At 41.0% G+C, this 20726-nt stretch overlaps 1 protein-coding gene across 1 annotated transcript in view; it reads left to right on the top strand.

Annotated features, from left to right (window-relative positions):
- The first annotated feature begins 5697 nt into the window (after positions 1-5697).
- The window catches only part of slc6a7.S (solute carrier family 6 member 7 S homeolog), a 53807-nt gene continuing 38778 nt past the window's right edge, over positions 5698-20726 (top strand). The window contains exons 1-8 of the mRNA XM_041588035.1: positions 5698-6042; positions 12392-12575; positions 13559-13690; positions 15458-15692; positions 16183-16321; positions 17509-17643; positions 18854-18957; positions 20370-20494. Coding sequence (XP_041443969.1) covers positions 6010-6042; positions 12392-12575; positions 13559-13690; positions 15458-15692; positions 16183-16321; positions 17509-17643; positions 18854-18957; positions 20370-20494 — 1087 coding nt within the window. The 5' untranslated portion in view covers positions 5698-6009. The remainder of the gene's footprint in view (positions 6043-12391; positions 12576-13558; positions 13691-15457; positions 15693-16182; positions 16322-17508; positions 17644-18853; positions 18958-20369; positions 20495-20726) is intronic.

Genomic DNA, 20726 nt, shown 5'->3' with positions numbered 1-20726 from the left:
AGTTTTGTGTATGTGGAAATGTATGTTGGAATTTGTAGTTTGCAGAAGTTGAATCATACGTGTACGTCCCATGGGTTGAGGTTTTTAAAGGAATCACAGAATCTTCATCCTATAATTCTCAGGATCTCTGTGGGCAACTGGATGTTGTAATTCACCTCACCTCTATGTATAGAATATATTGTCTGTGGTTAATGCAATATTCTGAATCATTTTCTGCAGTGACATATCTCTCAACTGTCTTGTGTTTTTTTGTTACCCAGCCCTTTGTTCATATTTGCACCTTTGATGTTACCTGTTTTCCTGTCAACTTGGTCAAAGTCATGCAAGACAAGAATGTGATCTAATTCCTTTTAGAAGTGTTGAGCAGTATACACCGGCACATCTGGGGATAATTGAATCCTTTACTTGGATACCTAGCTATTTCTTATTGTTTTACGGTAAACCGGCAGCATATGTTAAAGTTCAATTACTTGCACACGCTGGGCACAGAGGGAAAGGGGAACATCAGTCATCCTAGTAACTGGAGAGTGGGCAATGGGACTGGGTAGTGATTGCAAGTTTAAGAGGGTTAAGAGAAGGCATATTTTACACATATATTTTTATTTTTTGTTTTAGATTTTTTTTGGGGTTATTTTGGAATATTTTTTAAATGGTTTTGGATTAGTTTTGGGCTGATTTTGTGACTGACTTTGGCTGGTTTTGAAAATTAGACCCGGCAACCCTGAACCCTATCCTGTTATAGCTGGCTCAATTTTCTCTGTTTACATGTTCATTATAAATACTGGGGAGCTATACTACTTAGTAAACAAGGTCCTCCTCACAGGGACAACAGGCCCTCAAGGCAACCCCACTTTCACTGCACTCCTGGGTCCAGTTAACTAAGTAGAATTGCTCCCCTACTTGAGAAAAAAACAGTACTTTCCAAAATTACAGCTGGGCTTGACCATGTACATGATTTGCCCAACTGTTCTTCCCATTCATGACAGGCACACACTGCCCATTTCCACTAATCTGACTATAAAGGGAGTAGATTAATAGTTAATTCAAATTTTTATTTTTATAGCGCTACATGCAGTGGCGGATTAACAGTAAGTTAGGCCCCTAGGCTGCCACTTTCCTGCCCGCGCCTGCCGCCCCTACCCCCGCCTCAGACAGACAGAGTGCATGACAGGGCTGGATTTGTATTACTGGCACCCCTAGGCTGGCTTCAGTTTTTCGGCTCCGCCCCCCCCCGTGCGCGATCGTATTCGCTCACTTCCCTTGAACTTATCTGCAGTCCTCGGTGCATTTGCAGATAGGGTTGCCACCCAGCCGGTATTTTACCGGCCCAGCCGGTAAAACACCTGCCAATGCCGGGGCCGGTATTACAAATTTACCGGCAATGTAGCTGCCGGTAAATCTGTAATACCCCTATCAAAAGCCCTTGGCCTGCCCCCAATCTGCTGAAAGCTCACCTTTTTTCCGGAGTCTGTCCAATCGTGTGTCGTGGCTCCGCCCCCTTTGACATCACAACACGCCCCCTTTCTTCCTGCCCCCACCAAGGCCGGTGGAAATCTTTTTGAAAGGTGGCAACCCTATTTGCAGATGGTGTGGCTGGGAAAATTGATGGGGAACTCATGAGTCTGAGTGCATTTGTGCCTCCTCATGGGCCCCTGAGCACTGTGTTAGCCTAGGCATTAATCCACCCCTGGCTACTTGCAGTGGCGTAACTAGAGTGCACCGGGCCCCCTGCAAAAAAATCTTCAGAGGGGCCTGGCGCATTCCAATCCCCATCCTCCTGCCTCTTCCCATCCTGCCACCGCCCTGCCCACTTCCCATCCTGACTCCACCCCACTCCCGCTTCACTTGCGTCCCCATTCCTGGCCGAAGGTAAGAGAGAGGCTGAGGAGGAGGGTTTTTTTTATTAGCTATAGAGGAAGCAGCCACTGGCTACTTGAGAAAAAGGATGGAGGTCCCTGCCCCTTAGAGCTTACAATCTAAATATGCGTGTGTGACTCAGCTAGATAAAGAGGAAGTTGTCTGGCCATTCTGGCAGTGTGTAGACAGTAGTGGTGGAAAGGAAGAGCTCAACCTGACCTGCAGAAGTTGTGCATTTTAAAGTCAACCCAAACCCGCCCAACTTTGGGCTAAAACCACGGGTCCTGCAGGTATCGTGCTGCTGGTATCATCCCTAGTACGCAGGGCTAGTATACTGCTGGTTAGGGGAAGCGTCTACATGGGGCCCCTGGCAGGACTCCTTTCTGTCCACCCTGGTAGTGGCCTGCCATAGTCTCTAATATCTTGCCATGCTCTCTAGAATCAGGGTAACAAAGAATTACTGAAATGCTGCAAGAAGGGAACATTACTCTTTATTTATTTTTTTACATTTAACCTTTTTTGTTACTGTAACATAACTCTTATAAATTTAAGGTGAATGCAAGGTGACTTCAAATATCATTATAAATAACAGTAGGTGGTACAGGTATGGCCAGTGTTATCCAGAATGCTCGGGACCTGCGGTTTTTCTGGATAATGAATCTCTCTGTAATCCGGATCTTCATACCTGTACATTATTCATTATAATCTACAGTTTAAGGGCATCTGTTATGGTAAAATATTTCCCATGCATGCATGCAAATAGAGCATTTTTTTTCTCATAAAAATTGGGTGGGGAGCTGCAAGGATGGGGTATACACATGTGCATAATGAGCGAATGCTGCAACTTGCTTATTGTGTGCATGACATGAGCAACTCATTGAGCACATGCACTCTGCACAACATGCCCTGGTGCAAATGTCATAGCGATGGCAGGCAAATGTTAGGGGGGAAAAACTACTGTTACCCCCAACTAGAGTGCTGGCTCTATTAGCCCATCCCTTCAATTGGGCAAAATATTTTAGTGTATATGGTTAACCCACAACTTTTGTCAACTTTGTCTCCATGTTTTACAAAAGCACAGCCCCTTGCAATGTGCAGTTATCTATTCATGTTGCACCTGCCTCTACTTTTGTGGTTTCCCATGTGGTTCTTTGGGAGTGTAAGTGTGTTTGGGTGACCTGAGGTCCTAGGTTTGGGTGACCCAATATCCTTTGCACTTCTCTGTTCATTACCACTTAATGCATCAGTCAGCATGCTGTAGGGATGATGCAACGTGGGTTTTGGTAATGCCTGTGTAGCGCTATAGTAAACTGCTTTGTATTAGCAGTTATAGCTACTTTCCTTTGTGGGCTGATACCACAGATGAGCTCTCTTTCTCAGTGGCAAGCCCTCGCAACGCTGTGGAGGCAGGGTGTAGTGTAACTGTAACTAGGTGCAATAGCACAATGATGGGCGCCAGTAGTTCTTTAACAGTTAAACATAGAACTGTATTTATTAAACAATAGCACATAGATCATTCAGCACATTGATCCACAATGGAGCATAGAATAACACAGCAGCATAAAGGAAACATATACTCACAGCACGTATAGGCTGAATCCCTACAGGCTAGGGAATACACAGCAGAGAGTATGTTGGCAGCGTGTGAGGGGTATTGCCCAGTTTTCAGGATTTCTTCCAGTGGCAGACTAGGGGAATTCCTATCATCCCTATCTCAACACTTTAGTCCTTACTCCGGGTCAGTAATACCCTGGGATCTTAATCCCTCTAATCTCCTCGGCGGAGCCTTGAGCTGCTCAACTAAATAACCTCTCTATCACTCCTAGAGTGATCTATAAAACGAGTATAGCTGTCTAATTACTAGGGCCAAGGCGCCTAGGGTCGACACTACCCAATCCCTTCCAGCCTGCTTGGTTGGGCTAAAGCAATGGACCCAGACCTCATGGTTCCTAAACCTTTTATACTCTGGCACAGTGCCATCTGGTGTACACTGTGTGAACTACAGGGGTTACATAAGCACAAGGTCCCCATAAGGACCCACTGAGGTGTCCATATTACTAGGGATGTGCCTGTCTGTAATGTGTAAGGGTGTCTAAGATTTTCACATCCCTACACCTGCATGTCTCTTAAAGTTACTTATGATTGCATTCTGGAACACACTGCTTATAAGGATATCATTTACAGTTTGGTCTCATAGGCAAATTGCCAAACTGTAGATTATAATGGGTTGATTTTAATCTTTGTTTCACTAACATGCACTCATTACATCAGGGTGGTGGGGAGGTTCAAAGAAATATACACCAAGTTGCAAAAACATGTAAAGAAATGCATGTTCCTGCAGTACAAGTATCTCACCAGCAGATGGAACATTGCAAAAGAACTCCATATGTCAGGTAGCAGGAGCCTTCAGAAGGTGTTAGGAGACACGTCATTCACAACTTCTTTAATTAGAACTTTCATGCAAATCTCCCCAGAACTGGAAAAGGATGAAGCAGGGACCAAAGAAAAAAAAAAGCAAAACCAGATAGAGGGGGAACCACAAAAGGAAATTAAAAGAAGACATATAATAAGGGTCTCTGCTGTCAGACATGATCATCAGCTGTGAATTGATTGGCAGTAAGAGGAGCAATTAATGTCCATGAGGATTTTATTGATCTAGACAATCATAGCACATTTTCTACCAAAAAGACCCTTAAAGTTCAACAGCCTGCTTAGGTCTTAAAGGGCCAGAGACAACAAGTTTTATATGTTAGATGCATTTAAATAAAATGTACTGTTACCCTGAACTGGTTGAACCTGTGTGAGTGGCATGTATAATATATATATATTTATATGTCACTCACAGAGCACAGTTATGACTGCTAAGGTATATGTGTATTGTAAAACAATGCACAGACACACACACAGTAACAGAAAGCACTCACGGCATGTGGAATTGTGCAAAAACTTAAAGGGATACTGTCATGGGAAAAAAAAAAAAATTTCAATATGAATCAGTTAATAGTGCTGCTCCAGCAGAATTCTGCACTGAAATCCATTTCTCAAAAGAGCAGACAGATTTTTTTATATTCAATTTTGAAATCTGACATGGGGCTAGACATATTGTCAATTTCCCAGCTGCCCCAAGTCATGTGACTTGTGCTCTGATAAACTTCAATCACTCCTTACTGCTGTACTGCAAGTTAGAGTGATATCACCCCCCTCCCTTTTCCCCCCAGCAGCCAAACAAAAGAACAATGGGAAGGTAACCAGATAACAGCTCCCTAACACAAGATAACAGCTGCCTTGTAGATCTAAGAACAACACTCAATAGTAAAAACCCATGTCTCACTGAGACACATTCAGTTACATTGAGAAGGAAAAACAGCAGCCTGCCAGAAAGCATTTCTCTCCTAAAGTGCAGGCACAAGTCACATGATTGGGGGCAGCTGGGAAATTGACAAAATGTCTATCCCCATGTCAGATTTTAAAATTTAATATAAAAAAAATCTGTTTGCTCTTTTGAGAAATGGACAGTATCCCTTTAATTAATATTGTATACCTCCATATTCACATCTTGCATTTCTATCCACAGGGGATTGTCATCAGGTCATATGTATATAAACATACAAAGAGGCAGAGCTCTTGTCTCATTTGTCTGTACAAGGTTTATTAAAACAGATAAAAGTCTTGTGAGTGTTACAAATATACATTTGAATATACTGGAAACAAATATTTGGTCTTACTGACTTGGTTTCCACGAATTGTCCCTAAACAATGTATTTTGTGCCTCCCATAATTCTATGTACATATATTCCTTGTGTGTGTTCTGCTGATGCAATGCTGCACATGCCTCTTGGATTTGAGAGCAAGATGTGGATGGAGCATCTTCACATAAGTGCTTGTGGCTATTTGAGCACAGACACCCCCAACACACTTCAGATGAGTCTTGTGATATACACAGGCCTCTCTCTTATCCCCCTGTTACAATAAGGGTTAATAGCACAAGCTCATCCCTATTGTGTGACAATCACCTGAGTGTGAGACAGGCAGAGACAGAGGAGAAGGAAAGAGCAGGGAGTGAGAGCATCTCCCCAGCACTGCGATCTCCCAGGCGGTGGGTTGTGAATCACTGAAAGAAGGAGAGAGAGGGGAGAAGCCAAGAGCAACAGGATGAAGAGGTACCAGGAACAGCATCTGAAACAGGTAAGGATCAGCTCTGTCTCACACCAAGCACAAACCTTGGGCTTGTTAGGGCATCACTGCATCTCTCTCTGTATATCATGAGACAAGAAGCAAGTGTGAAAACCCGGCATGTGTGACGAGCAATAAGATAGGAAGAAGAGAAATAAATTATTACATACAGAATCTGTTAGTGATGCAACAGAACAGTCTATTGATAGAAGTATATACAGTACACATGTAAAATGACATACAGTACATATGAAACATTCATGCACAAAGATGCACATTCATGCACACACAGGCACATGCCGCCGTTCCACACACTTGCATTCCTACACTAACTCACACACAACAGAAGACAGTGGGACCAGACATGATTTGTACAAGTGGGAACTTAAAATGTAATGTGTAAAATGAACATACATGAACTCACAAATGTTCCAAAATTAACACACATGCACACACACACACATACATGGTCTGTAAAGCCCACACACTATGCACAGTCACACATACATACAAACCCATAATATCACACATTCACACATTTGAAGAAAGAAGGTCTAATTGTCATTCATGTACTTGACAAGTGTGGCAGTTTCTGGACTGATGGTGGGTGGACGGTGGGTGCATGAATGCCGCCTTACTGTAAAAAAAAGCTCCTTTTATACCCCCATTCCAGTTCTCTGTACTGACAATTGCAGATTTGTTGCAGATTTATATACATTTGGGTCTCACATTTTTCATTGATTCAGCATCTTTAGCTAAACCACGTGTCAGGTCAGCTGTCAACTGTTTAACTATTGTAGAAGTATTTATGAATTGGCCTGGTCCATGTAGTGATTTGGGTGCAGCAACGGTCGGACTGGGCCGGTGGGACACCAGGAAAAAACCTTTACGGTCACCGCCAACCCAGGCCCTATTACCTGCCAGATGACCTCTCCCTTGATTGCAGCCCTAGTCTAACATGTAAAGGAGAAGAAAAGTCATCCTGCACTCGGGGGTGCCAAATGTTAGACACCCCCAACCAGTCCACTTAATACTGACTTTCTATGGCACCTTATAGCAGCCCCTCTGGCATTTGCCAGAACCCACAGATTTCCAGTCCGGGCCTGCCCCCAAGTGTTTGTATTTACTTACCTGAAACACAGGGCCGGTGCTCCTATCAGCAGAAAATTGCACCAGCCCGGGGTTATACCAGTGAGCTTCCGTCCTCCTCTTTCTTAGCAGGGCTGCGCATGCGCAGTAGAACAAAAAGCCAAACTTTAACTAAAAAGTCGGCTATTTCGTTCAACTGCGCATGCGTTTTCCCGGGAAATTTGAAGCAAGAAAAAGCCGGAAGAGGATCAATCCGTAGTGCTCACTGGTATAACTCCGGGCCGGTGCAGTTTTCTGCTGATAGAAGCACCTACCCGGGGTTTCAGGTAAGTAAATACAAACACTTGCCTAACATTTGGCACCCCAAGTGCAGGATGACTTTCCTTCTCTTTTTATGAGAATAGTGGTAAGTTGTGGGCACACGTGTGTGGGGGGTTCAGATGGACAAGGACGAAGGCCCTCGATCTTGCAAGGAAGGCCCTCAAAGTCACAGGTCTGGGGGGCCTGGACACTGCAGTCCAACCCTGGGTGCAGCACCTTGAATCACCAAGATCAAGTTTCAAAATAACTTGTTCCCCCATGTCTAAATTCTACCCCAAGGGAAGAATTTAGAGATAAGGGAGCTTGGCGTCGGAAGGGTTGCAAGAAGGGCCCTTGATGTCACAGTCCCGATGGAACCTAAATGCCTCAGTCCTAGACACTGGGAATAGTGTACAGGTATGGGACCAGTTATCCAGAATGTTTGGGACATGGGGTTTTCCAGCTAAGGGATATCTCTGCAATTTGCATCACCATACCTTAAGTCTACTAAAAATCATTTTATTATTAATTAGACTTGTTTTGCCTGCTATAAGATCTTAGTTAAGAACAAGTACAAATGTACTGTTTCATGATTACAGATAAAAGGAAATCCTTTTTGAATTTAAATTATTTGATTAAAATGAAATCTATGGGAGATCCTTCCCATAACTTCAGCACTTTCTGGATAAAGGGTTTCCGTATAACAGATCATTTAGAGGGCAGAAAGTAAAAATATAGGAAGGAATGCCAGTACAGGTATGGGATCTGTTCTATGGAAATCCATTAAAAACTCTGAAACTCACAAACTCCATTTTATCCAAATAATCCAAAATTTTAAAAATGATTCCTTTTTCTCTGGTAAAATAAAATAGTACATTGTACTTGATCCAAACTAAAATATAATCAATCCTTATTGGAAGCAAAATCTGCCTATTGGGTTAATTTAATGTTTACATGATTTTCTAGTGGATTTAAGGTATGAAGATACAAATTACAGAAAAATCCATAATCCGGAAAACCCCAGGTTCTGAGTATTTTTGATAACAGGTCCCATACCTGTTTTTATTTCCTTACTGCAGTTTGGATTAAACAATATGTTTTAAAATGGGTATTATGGTTTTACAATGCACTTATCTTGGTATATAGAATGATGCCACCAACCAGAACAGGACTGTCCACTGCATAACAAATACATTCAGGGGAAGGTTAAAAGGTTTTGGTATTGTCTGAAAAACTGCAGTGAGTTTAATGCCTTGAGGGATTTCTTCTTCATTAGACCAGTGATCACTGTCATCCGTCTTTATTCCATCTCATTCTGGGCTTTATTGTGTGATTTGTTATATTTCACTCAGTGTAGTGAACTGTCTTTTTATTGTTGACACATATTAGACACTGGGTGTGGAACTAGGAGCAGGCAGAAGAGGCACCTGCCTAGGGCACAATGGTGGTAGGAACTAGTAGGCATATACACCTTCTGGTGCCTACCCCTAGTCCAGGCCCTTGTTCCCCCATCGTCAACATGTGTGCACACTTGTTTGCTCATACGTGGGGTGGTGGTGGGAGGGTTCCAACAATGGTATCACTAAAACTACAATGCTAATTCCTTCTATAATTCATGTGTTGCCCTCACAGGGGTTCTGTAATGAAAAATACACCTAGGGCTGGCTCGGCCCAGCACCGTCTGGCACCAAATGTTTTTAGCTGATATTCAGCAATGATTTGATTTATGCAGGCATATTTGCTGATGTACATATTTTTTGGTGCTGCCATATTGCTCGTCTCATTCTCCAAAATCAGTAATAACTTCACTTGCTAGGAGAGAGTATTTTTTGGTGTTTTTGTGGTGTTTGAAGGGTTGGCAGAAGGCCATGGAACATTTAGGCATCAATAGGAACATGCACTGCCTGTTGTTTATTTCACCAAATTCCAGACGTGATGGATTCTAGGCCTGTGCCAGATATCCCACTGGGTCGGAGTATGCAAAATACAATGTACATACCTGCACCCATACCTGCACCCTAGCCAGCACAGTGATTCCAGATGCAGGCAAGGAAGGGGCTGATTCCTGGCCTGCGTTTCAGCCGAGAATCAACCACGTCTGTCATTAGCCTATAAAGGCTATTCTGTTGTCTCTCTATATGGTTGGGTCCTATGAAAGTAGCTTCTTTCCCATCTCAGTCCCATTTCCTAGGGTTTTGATCCCTTAGAAACTTTACTCCATTTGATCCGACATGTTCATTTGATTAAATCATTACTGGACAGGCGCTACCACAAACAAAAATAGTATTTAGTCTTGATTGCAGAGACGCAACTGTTTGCAGATTTGATTGCCCTTGTGTTTACTAGGAAATAATAGGAAACTCTATACACAGTTACTATGACAACAACAAACCAATAACACAGATTCCTATTTTTTCACTTCGCATCCAAATGCAATGAAATCTGTCTTACTAGATTATAAGGGGAATTTAAACTGAGGTGTTTATAAGGGAAGAATAAAATGAATTGGATTTTATTTTTTAAATAAACAGCATCTGTGGGATTCTCCTCTGGAGATAACACAAAGTTGAATGATCTGGCACAATTTCAAAACCCCAATATCGTCCCCTCACACAAACACACACAATTCCCCAATCTATAAAATACATTAAAATGCCTGAAATGACCCATCATTGCTGCCAAAGCAAACAGCATTTAAAGGGCGTGTAAAGGCAAAAAAAATAAAATCCGATTTTTACTTTCTTCAATGAAATAGAAGCCTATCTCTACCTATAAAGTTAATGTTATAATGTTTATAAGAAACCTGACTGTATGCAGTGAAATTCTCCCTTCATTTACTGCTGTGGAAAGGAATTGTCAGATGGTCCCTAACTGCTCTGCAGGGAAACAATCATACTTAAGAACAGCCGGGGGAGCCCCCGCCTTACTGCCATGAAGAACTCAAGCAGCTTTGTTTGTTTCCCTGAAGAGCAGAGACTGTGTCCCTCCAGTGGCAGGGACAAAGTTCTTGAAGCCAGATTTAAACAGATAAACTGGGATTCCATTTGGAGGATTATTTTGCTGCTGCCACAGGTTCTGCAGAGTTGAAGAAAGTTTGTATTAAAAAATACAAAAACTATAAAATCCACATTAGAATACATGACAACACAGGGCCCAGTGCAGTCTGCCTATTCTGATTATTAAACAGCCTTGCTGTATTAACTTCTTGTGCTGTTTTGGTAATTCATGACGACCCCTAAGCAGCCCAGACCACACTGAGCATGTGCAAAGTCTTGGTCTTGCAAAGATGTTTAACAAAGTTACAAGATGGTGACCCCTGTTGCCAACTTTGAAAGCCTAAATCCTTTGTTTGATTAGGCTTGTGGTGCAGTAAGTTCATGTTTATGTATAGTATACAAAATACAGCATTTCTAGCCTTATTCTATTTTAAACTTTACTTCCCATTTAAACTACCTGTGCCATATGATATACCTCTTTGAACAAAATAGACTGACACATTAGTTTTGGAAGATTTGAAGGGACCAGAGGTCACAGGTTTATGAACTGCAATTCAGTCCCTCAGTCACAAATGCGGCACCACACCAATTTTTCTCAAGACTATCCACCAAGGAGGAGCAAGGATCCCCTGCCATGCTTTCCCTGGTTTCTCTCTTCTCTGCAGGCCCCATGGTGGTCTATACAGACAGTGCTGGGGCCAGGCCAGAGAACAACAGGCCTCATACACCGAATCACTGCAGCTTCTTTCTGCTGTTTCGGGCTGTGTCCCCTTGTCGCTCATTGTCAACCCCACAGTGTGCCGCCCAATCGAGTGCGCACTCATGCCATGAATCAGGGCCTGAGAGTTTGGAGGCCTGGCTGGCATGACCCACCTCTGATAAACAAACTGGCATTGGAGAGCTATATGATTTGTGAACATTACAGAAATGTTTGTACAATAGCAGCAAATCTTGTGTTTATTCAGGGGAGCTACGCCAATGAGGTGAGTTGAAAAACTGGCCTCAGGCAGCAGCGCCCCTTAGTTAACCAGGTGTGACAAAAAGCCTCAGGCAGCAGCCCCTGAAACGCCACTGGCTGGATGTTGTTCAATGAGATTGTGCACTTGGCAAATTCAATGGTGTGAAAGCAGGAGTATCCCTATACATTTATTTTCTAGGCGCATGTATTGTAGAAGCTGTTTAAATATGTTCATGGGTCATAGTAACAGAGCAGCCAAGTTGCCAACTGCTTAGCTGTAGTACAACCTGCTGTTTAAAGGGCAGAGCAAGGAAATATGGCACAGAGCATTTCCTATTGGGATACCATCATGCTGTGAACTGGCACAGAGCTGGAAGAATGAGAGGTCAAATCTCAGAGTTGTATATCTAGCCATGTTTTTTTTATTATATACTGAGTATGTATGTATATATATATATATACACACACATATATATATATATATATATATATATATATACACACTGTATACTTTTCAAGTAGTCGAGTCAACCAAGTAGTAATGAATTCAGATTTACATGGCAGCTCAGAAACCAGTGAAAATGAACATGAACTTAATTTTCTACAGTGTCACCAACTTTCAGGCAACGGGGTTAATGCGACCAGAAGATGGAAATCTTCTGGGAACAATTTTGTTAGCCTGGATCATTCCTGTTAACCCTTTTCTCCTTATTTTCTCACTTTTTGTATTGTTTGCCTCTTACAAGTGTAAATTTTGTCTCAGGTATTATATCCTATAGCAACCTGTCAGACGTTTTCTGATTCTAACTGCATTATACCCCTTAGTTCTTATCATTCCAAATGCTCCTACTTCCGTTTTGTTCTTTTTTCATTAGCTCCGCCATTGGGGTATAAACCAAAAGCTTACATGTAAATCTTAATTCAATAGCCGAAATACATCTAACCAACCACTGCAAAGTACATGGGCACTTTTAGTTAATTTACTATATTGCTGATATTCCTGACATCTTTATTTTAGCCCATCATACCGGACCTGCTAATGAGTCCTAGTGATCGCGATGACACAGAACTGGATATAGAATACCCAGAGGACAGAGGAAACTGGTCAGGGAAGCTAGATTTTCTACTTTCCTGCATTGGATACTGCGTTGGTCTTGGGAATGTTTGGAGATTTCCATATAGAGCCTACACAAATGGAGGAGGTATGTAAATTTGGGGTTGGATTGGTCTGCCACCGTACAGGAGGATTCCTTAGTGAGTTCCCATTGACCAATCCTTATTTCTACCATGGGCCTATAAAAAACATAACATTTGCTGTGAGAGTGGACCTAATATGTTCTCTGACAGTCCATTAGAGACCTAGTGATTTTATTATTTATGATTTATTGTTGGTGAAAAAAGCTACTTATGTCATAAATAAAAAGTAATAGGTAGCAGGCATCAGTAGCATATCCTAACAGATTATCCAATTTGGTTTTATTTCCTCATTCCATTCTCTTTCAAGAGAGTTTGCAGTGGACAAAAGCCAGGATTCCATTAACCTACAGTGTGCTGGAGAAAAAAATAAGATGCAGACAAACTAATAAACAGTATATTTAATAAAGACATGTTTGCATGGAATTACAAGTTAAAGGATCAATAGCACCAGAAACGGAAAGTGTATTAAATTAATTACAACATAATGTACTGTTGCCCTGCACTGGTGATAGTTCAGAGCAACACCACTATAGTTTACATAAAGAAGCTATTTTGTAACCATGGGGGCAGCCATTCAAGATGGAGAAAATGCACAGGCCACATAGCAGATAAGAGATAAGCCTTGCAGAATACAATTGTGTTTTATCTGTTAACTGCTGTGCCTTTTGGCCTTTTTCCAGCTTGACTGGCTGCCCCCATGGCTACACAGCAGCATGCTTATTTAAACTATAGTGTTTTCTGATGCAAACACATTGCTTTTAACAGTGCAGGGCAACAGTACATCATATTTTACTTTTATGCACTTTGTTTTTGGTGTTACTGTTCCTTTAAGCTCTTAGGCATTAGATGTTAGTATGGAGTTCATGCCAATCCCAACCCAGCTAAGATCCAATTTGTTGCCTACCAGTTGCAACATATTTTACTACATTACCTGCTTGAACACTCTGGGAAATGTGTTAATATCCATGTTCTTGTTGTTCCACTATAGGAGCCTTTCTTATTCCTTACTTCATCATGCTGGCTATATGTGGCATTCCTCTCTTCTTCATGGAGTTGTCTCTTGGACAGTTCTCAAGCCTCGGGCCATTGGCTGTTTGGAAGATAAGCCCACTTTTTAAAGGTATGTGTATTCACCCATACCATGACTGATTTTCAACAGAACTTATTGATAATTCTTTTCCTGTTGTTTCACAAATGAAGTCTTTCAATAGACATGGACAAGATGTACCTGCATGGCTGTTAGAAGACTTAGAAGACTTATTAAATGATAAGAACATAATTAAGTTAAGCAACAAATTTAGCTATGTCCTATATTACCCCGGAAGCATAAGAGGAAACAAAAGTGGAGGAGGCATTTGCACTTAGAACACATTTCCCACACAATAGACACCTGTCTAGTAGTGATGGGCGAATTTGCGCCGTTTCGCTTCGCCGAAAAATTCGCGAATTTCGCGCGAAATTCGCGAAACGGCGAAAAATTCGCGAAACGGCGCCGGCGTCTCGTTTTTGACGCCGGCGCCCGTTTTTTGACGCCGGCGCCCGTTTTTGGCGCCGGCGCCTGTTTTTGGCGCCGGCGTCCATTTTTTCGAAAAAATTTTTTTTTGACGCCGGCGAATTTTTGCCGCGAATTTTCGCGGGAGTTTCGCGAATTTATTCGCTGGCGGCGAATCGCGCAAATTCGCCGCGAATTCGCGCCTGGCGAATAAATTCGCCCATCACTACTGTCTAGTGCTACTGGTTACTGATTGTGTGTAGGACATATGAAACCCTATTATCCAACCACCACTAACCATAGCATTGAGCATAAGTGCATGCACTGGGCATAGCCAGTCAGATGGAACCTTTTCTCCATAGTGGGTACTATACTCTTAGACTTCTCTTTACTAAGCTAGAAAAGTCTGAGGTTATCATGGCCCTTTCATCAGATTATACTTGTTTTGATTATCTAGATATATTTAGACTTCTATTTCTTTGCATAAGATTCAAGCCCAGCAAAAAGAGCAGCAGCTTGATAAACTACGTGCCCAAATACCCTTCTTAATTCTAGGTCAACAACAGCTGCAGAACCACAGGCTGCCTGCTTGTGTCTTAGAGCTGAATATAATATGATTGCTTCTAGGTTTCAGCAGGCTACCGTGAAATGTTTTCTAGAAAGTTATGGATACCAGAAAAGATCTCAGAATACTGTTACATAACTCGTTAGTTTAATATAGAGCAGGCCCAAACCTTTTTTGACCATGAGCGACATTCAAATATAAAAAAAGTTGGAGAGCAACATAAGCATGCAAACATTTTCTGGGGTACCTAATATGGGCTTTACTTGGCAATTGGTAGCTCCTATGGGGACTAACAGCCTACAGATGGTGCTGTTTGGCAGTAAACTAAAACTTGCCTTTGAGAACACATTCTTTGAGGTCATTGGGAGTAACATCCAAGAGGTTGGTGAGGAACTTGTTGCTCACAAACCATTGGTTGGGGATTAATGGTATATAGATGTGTGATGTGGCCAAAATTGCCTCAAACCCACAAAGTAAACTTGATTAATGCACATTTCTTGGACCCATGTCTGGTTAATACTTTACTTTCTGCAAGTCTATACCTGTCTCTTTCTTATAAGCACAGCAATCCTAGCCATAAATTCTAGGAGGAAGTGGTCTATGAGAAACATAAGAAAGTGGCGGTATAGTGCCGCTTACTTCCAATCCAACTGGATTAACACCATGCAGCAGCACCTTCCAATATACAGTAATAAACTGGATAAGAGGCATGACACTCAATCAGACAGCAATGGGCATTAGCTCCCTATCCTCACAGATGTATTGTTTTACAGATAATGTTCAGGATCAAATAGCCACACATGCAAATATCTTCCCTGTGTGTTTCACAGGTGTTGGGATGGGCATGCTACTAATTGTGGCCCTGGTGGCCATTTACTACAACATGATCATAGCCTATGTGCTATTCTACCTCTTCGCCTCTCTGAGCAGCAACCTACCATGGGAGCATTGCGGCAATTGGTGGAACACTGATCTTTGCCTGGACCATCATGTTATGCGGGCCAGCAACTCTGCCTTAACAATCAATATAAGCAACACAGTTAGTCCCAGCGAGGAGTACTGGAGGTAAGAAGGAGAGAAAGGAAAAGATGATGTATTTAGGAATGTAATAGGTAGAATACTTCAGAATTAGTTCACCAAACAAAGACTATAGGAAATTGGGGCAACACAAGTTAGGAAAATGAAAGCCTATAAGCCGTGTGTTGCACCAAATTCCTATATTCTTTGTTTGGTGAAGTACGTGTATGGTGATTCCACACTGGAACCACACTGGGACTGGATGCAAAAAAATAGAGAGAAGTATAGTAGCTGCTATTTTTAGAGTAATACATCTAGTAAATATAACACCATGCATGCTTCATATATAGTTATGCAGAGCAACCAACCAAATATTTGATTTCAAACAGCACTTGTGGTTGGTTTGTATGGTTTACTAGAACAAATTTTGCACCTGTTATATTACCGCCTTATTGTTTTCTATAGCATTGTAAGAGACTTCTTAGTCAATAGAAAATTATGAATATTGGTGCTCATATAATAATCCTTCTGATTGCAGTCGCTATGTCCTTCACATACAAGGAAGCTCTGGCATTGGGGATCCAGGGCAAATTCGCTGGAACTTGTGCTTGTGTCTTCTCCTCTCATGGACCATTGTGTATCTCTGCATCCTCAAGGGAGTGAAATCTTCTGGCAAGGTAACTGGCTACTATGGGGATATTTTCTAGCATAGGCTGGAGCTGACCTGTTGATCTATTAAAAGAACAGTAATACCAACATTTTTTAAGTATTGAAAATATAATGTCCTGTTGCCCTGTGATGGTACAACTATAGTTTATATAAAGAAGTTGTTGTGTAGCCATGGGGGCAGCGATTCAAAGCTGAAACAGGAGAAAAGTTGCAGGATACACAACAGATAACAGATTAGCTCTGTTCTATATAATCAGATTTATCAAACTGTGCTTGAATGGATGCCCCATGGCTACACAGCAGCTTGTTTATATAGTAGTAGAGTTTCTGAAGCAAACACACCGGTATTACCAGTGCAGGGCAAAAGTCAATTCTAGTCATTCCCTTCCTATTTTTGGTGTTGCTGGTCCTTTAATGTCAATACATACATCATTTTATTTGTTTAGAATTAACATTTTCATTCATTATGCAAGATCTGATTTCCTCTTTTTTGGTTTGCTTGTTTAGAATTACCTGAATAGATCTTTTTTAATGTTTATGGTTTTGCCCAAATCTTATTTTTAATTTATTCTTCTCTAAAAAAAATGTGGTGCGGAAATCTAATCTTCAAAGGTGAAAGGTTTATTTGTGCAGGTATGGGACCTGTTATACAGAATGCTCGGGACTTCGGGCTTTTTTTTTTTTGGAGAAAAAAACCTTTCAATAATTTGGATATCCGTACCTTAAATCTACCAAAGAATCATTTAAACATTAGATAAACCCAACAGGATTGTTTTGCCTCCATTAATTTTATCTTAGTTGGGGTCAAGTACAAGGTATTGTTTTATTATTGAGGAGGATAATACTTTTTAAAAAAATGTAATTAAAATTAACCAAATAAAATGGAGACAAATATTGAAATAAGTAGGGATGCACGAATCCACTATTTTCGTCCGAATACCGAACCGAATTCTAATCCTAATTTGCACATGCAAATTAGGGGTGGGAACGGGAAAACATTTTTACTTCCTTGTTTTGTGACAAAAAGTCACGCAATTTCACTCCCGCCCCTAATTTGCACGTGGAAATTAGGATTCAGATTCGGTTCGGCCGGGCAGAAGGATTCGGCCGAATCCTGCTGAAAAAGGCTGAATCCTACCCAAATCCCGAACCAAATCCTGGATATAAGCATAAAAATATGACTTATTTTACACAGGTTGTTTACTTCACGGCTACCTTCCCCTATATTATATTGGTGATGCTGCTGATTCGCGGAGTGACGTTGGAAGGTGCTTGGATAGGAATAAAGTTCTACCTCACCCCTCAGTTTGAGCACTTGCTGTCATCAAAGGTAAAATGACTGCAGAAATGGGTTTGGTCAAAATGACTAACTTCGACACTTGTTATTTATTCAAAAGAATAAGCAAATATTTTGAATGGAGATGTGGACACATTTCAGTGTCTAAAGTAGAACATTTGTAGATCTTTTCGGTTATTCCATGTAGATACCTAACTGTAACACTAAAAAATTAGAGTGTATTAATGTAATGAAAATAGAATGTACTAACTGAGCTGTACTGTACAACTGGTGTTTGCTTCAGAAACTCTACTATAGTTTATATAATCGAGCTGCTGTGTAGCTATGGGGCAGCCATTCAAAGCTGAAAAATGAGACAAGGCACAGGATACACAGAACATAACAGATTCTTCAGAATTGTATTCTTTAGATCTATTATCTACTGTGTATTTTGTGCTTGAATGGCTGCCCCCATGGCTTTACGGCAGCTTGTTTATATAAACTATAATTCTGTTTCCAAAGCAAATACACCAGTTTTACTGGTGCAGGGCAACAGTATATTATCATTTCCTTAAATCACTTACATTTTTTGGTGTTTCTGATTATGTCATACCAAGAAATCTAGGGGACCTATGAGCCCACTGGGAAACCACAGAATTCCCATGCAGGGCACATCAAGCATGCAGTCCTCCAGTTGTTTAGCACTGCCAAAGAACCTGTTAAATGTCCGTAGGATCCTCTGCCTGCTGGATTTTCCCACCTTCCCAGTGAATATCCTGATTTTGATGAAGGAGTTTGAAAATGTTCAGCCCATACATGAGACCTATTTATATATTGCACAGAAGTTGTTACTTATTATAAATGTGAGGTAAAATTGCAAAATCAAAAACTGCCACCACAGATGTGTTGTCATTAAAGTTCACTAAATGAGGCTAAAAAGGAAATACAGTATATGCTGTGTTATTGTCTAAAATTGGCTTTTGGCTATTGCCTAAAATTGGAGCTGATTGAGGGCAACAACATTCTATCGTAGGGTGATCATGTAAGAAGTTTGGATTGCACTCATCAGTATACCTTTTGGGCATCATTGTTATAGAACAGCCAGAAAACAGAATAAGGGTGGCAGTTTAATATGCTAATGAAAGTGTCTCACTTTACATCCCTTTAGTCGTTCCCTTGTTTATACCTGTACACGACTACCTTTAGAAAGAATTCAAATAAAAACCTCTAGAATTGAATTTTCCCTTCATTTTTACTCTTTAAGGTGTGGATTGAAGCAGCCTTACAGATCTTTTATTCCCTTGGAGTGGGATTCGGGGGTCTTCTTACCTTTGCATCCTATAACACTTTTCATCAAAACATTTACAGGTAAAATACATTTTTAAATAACAGTGCCATTGATCATTACAATAATTGCCAATGTCCCATCTGCAACAAACTTCATTTAGAAAAATATCTTTGTGTTAATGAAAATATCAATATTTAGATGTATAATTATTATCCTTTACTTTGCTTTTCCTTTTTTCTATAAATGTACTTCTGGAATCTTACATTTACCTGGGCTGCCACTGTCTCTCATTCTGACTACAACCTTCCTTTTTATCTCCCATAATTATTTTGCTGTTCTCTGATACTGTTGCAATTCTGCTTAAGAGATGGGATAACGGTAGCTCAATCTCACGTGAGCCTGCAGCTTTCTTTAGAGAGAGGAGAAAATGCACACAGACACCATGCTTCTCTTGCTTCAAGAAGACAAAACTTTATTAGCACTTATGCATTAGCAAACAAAGATCATGTCACATGACACTGTATCAGTATCAGATTACTATGGGATCTGTATGAAGGAGGGCATGTGAGTTAGTGGCTATTTAGATAGATCATACAATGCTATACTAATGGTATTTCATTTGACCATTGATATAAATGTCAGTTAGTTCATACAGGCATCTTATCCAGAATGCTTGGTTTTCTGGATAATGGATCTTTCTGTAATTTGGATCTTCATACCTTAAAGGAGAACCAAACCCTTTTTATTAAAATCCCCTACCACCCTACCCTACATAGACCCCCCCTCCCTGCTCCCCCCCCAGCCTAGGTGTTACCCTGGGTAAATGCCCCTAATTCTTTACTTACCACAGATTCAGGGCATCAGAGTTCACTGGCGCCATCATCTTCTATTCGATAATCTTTTTCGAGTGCTTCAGCAATTTCCGTTGCTTTTAGTGCATGCGCAGTTGTTCAGAAGATTGTGCCAACTGTGAATGCGCCGATCTCTTCCCAAAGATTACAGAAGAGAAGATGGCGCCCGTGAACTCTGATGCCCTGAATCTGCAACGAGGGGCACATAAAGAGGGGCATTCACCCAGGGTAACACCTAGGCTGGGGGAGCAGGGAGGGGGGTTTATATAGGGTAGGGGGGTAGGGGATTTTAATAAAAAGGGTCTCCTTTAAGTCTACTATAAAATAATCTAATCATTAAATAAACCCAATGCTTCCAATAAGGTTAATTATATCTTAGTTTGGATCAAGTACAAGGTACTGTTTTATTATTCCAGAGAAAATAAAAATCACTTTTAAAACTTTGGATTATTTATATATATTTCCCCTCTATGGGGGGATGGCATTTATGTAATTCGGATATTTTCTCTGAGGGCCATGATATTAAGACCAGTGTATTCCAGAATGCAAAAGAATATACACACTGATCTCTCCAAAGTATCACTGCCTGCTTATAGCACTTTTATTTGACTTACTTGCTTAATTCCATTTTTATGACCTAGGGACACATTTATTGTCACCCTTGGGAATGCCTTCACAAGTATCCTTGCTGGATTTGCAATCTTCTCAGTTCTGGGCTACATGTCGCAAGAGCTTGGGGTCCCTGTTGACCAAGTTGCAAAAGCAGGTTTGAATATATTACCGTTTTGTTTTTAGGATGTTTTCTGCCTACAGTATATTTGCATATCAGTTTATTTGTTGAATTCAGTAGATTATATCTGATGTCATAGGATGGGTTGCCTGCAGTTGTGTAACTAGATATTACTGGGCCCCACTGGGCAAATTATTTTTCAGGCCCCAAAAATGTCTAGAGGTTGACCTATTTGAACAATATTTATTGAAATTGTATCTTAATTAGG

Source organism: Xenopus laevis, chromosome 3S, assembly GCF_017654675.1.
Source record: "Xenopus laevis strain J_2021 chromosome 3S, Xenopus_laevis_v10.1, whole genome shotgun sequence".
Taxonomy (NCBI): Eukaryota; Metazoa; Chordata; class Amphibia; order Anura; family Pipidae; genus Xenopus; species Xenopus laevis.
This window is presented reverse-complemented; position numbering and strand designations above follow the sequence as displayed.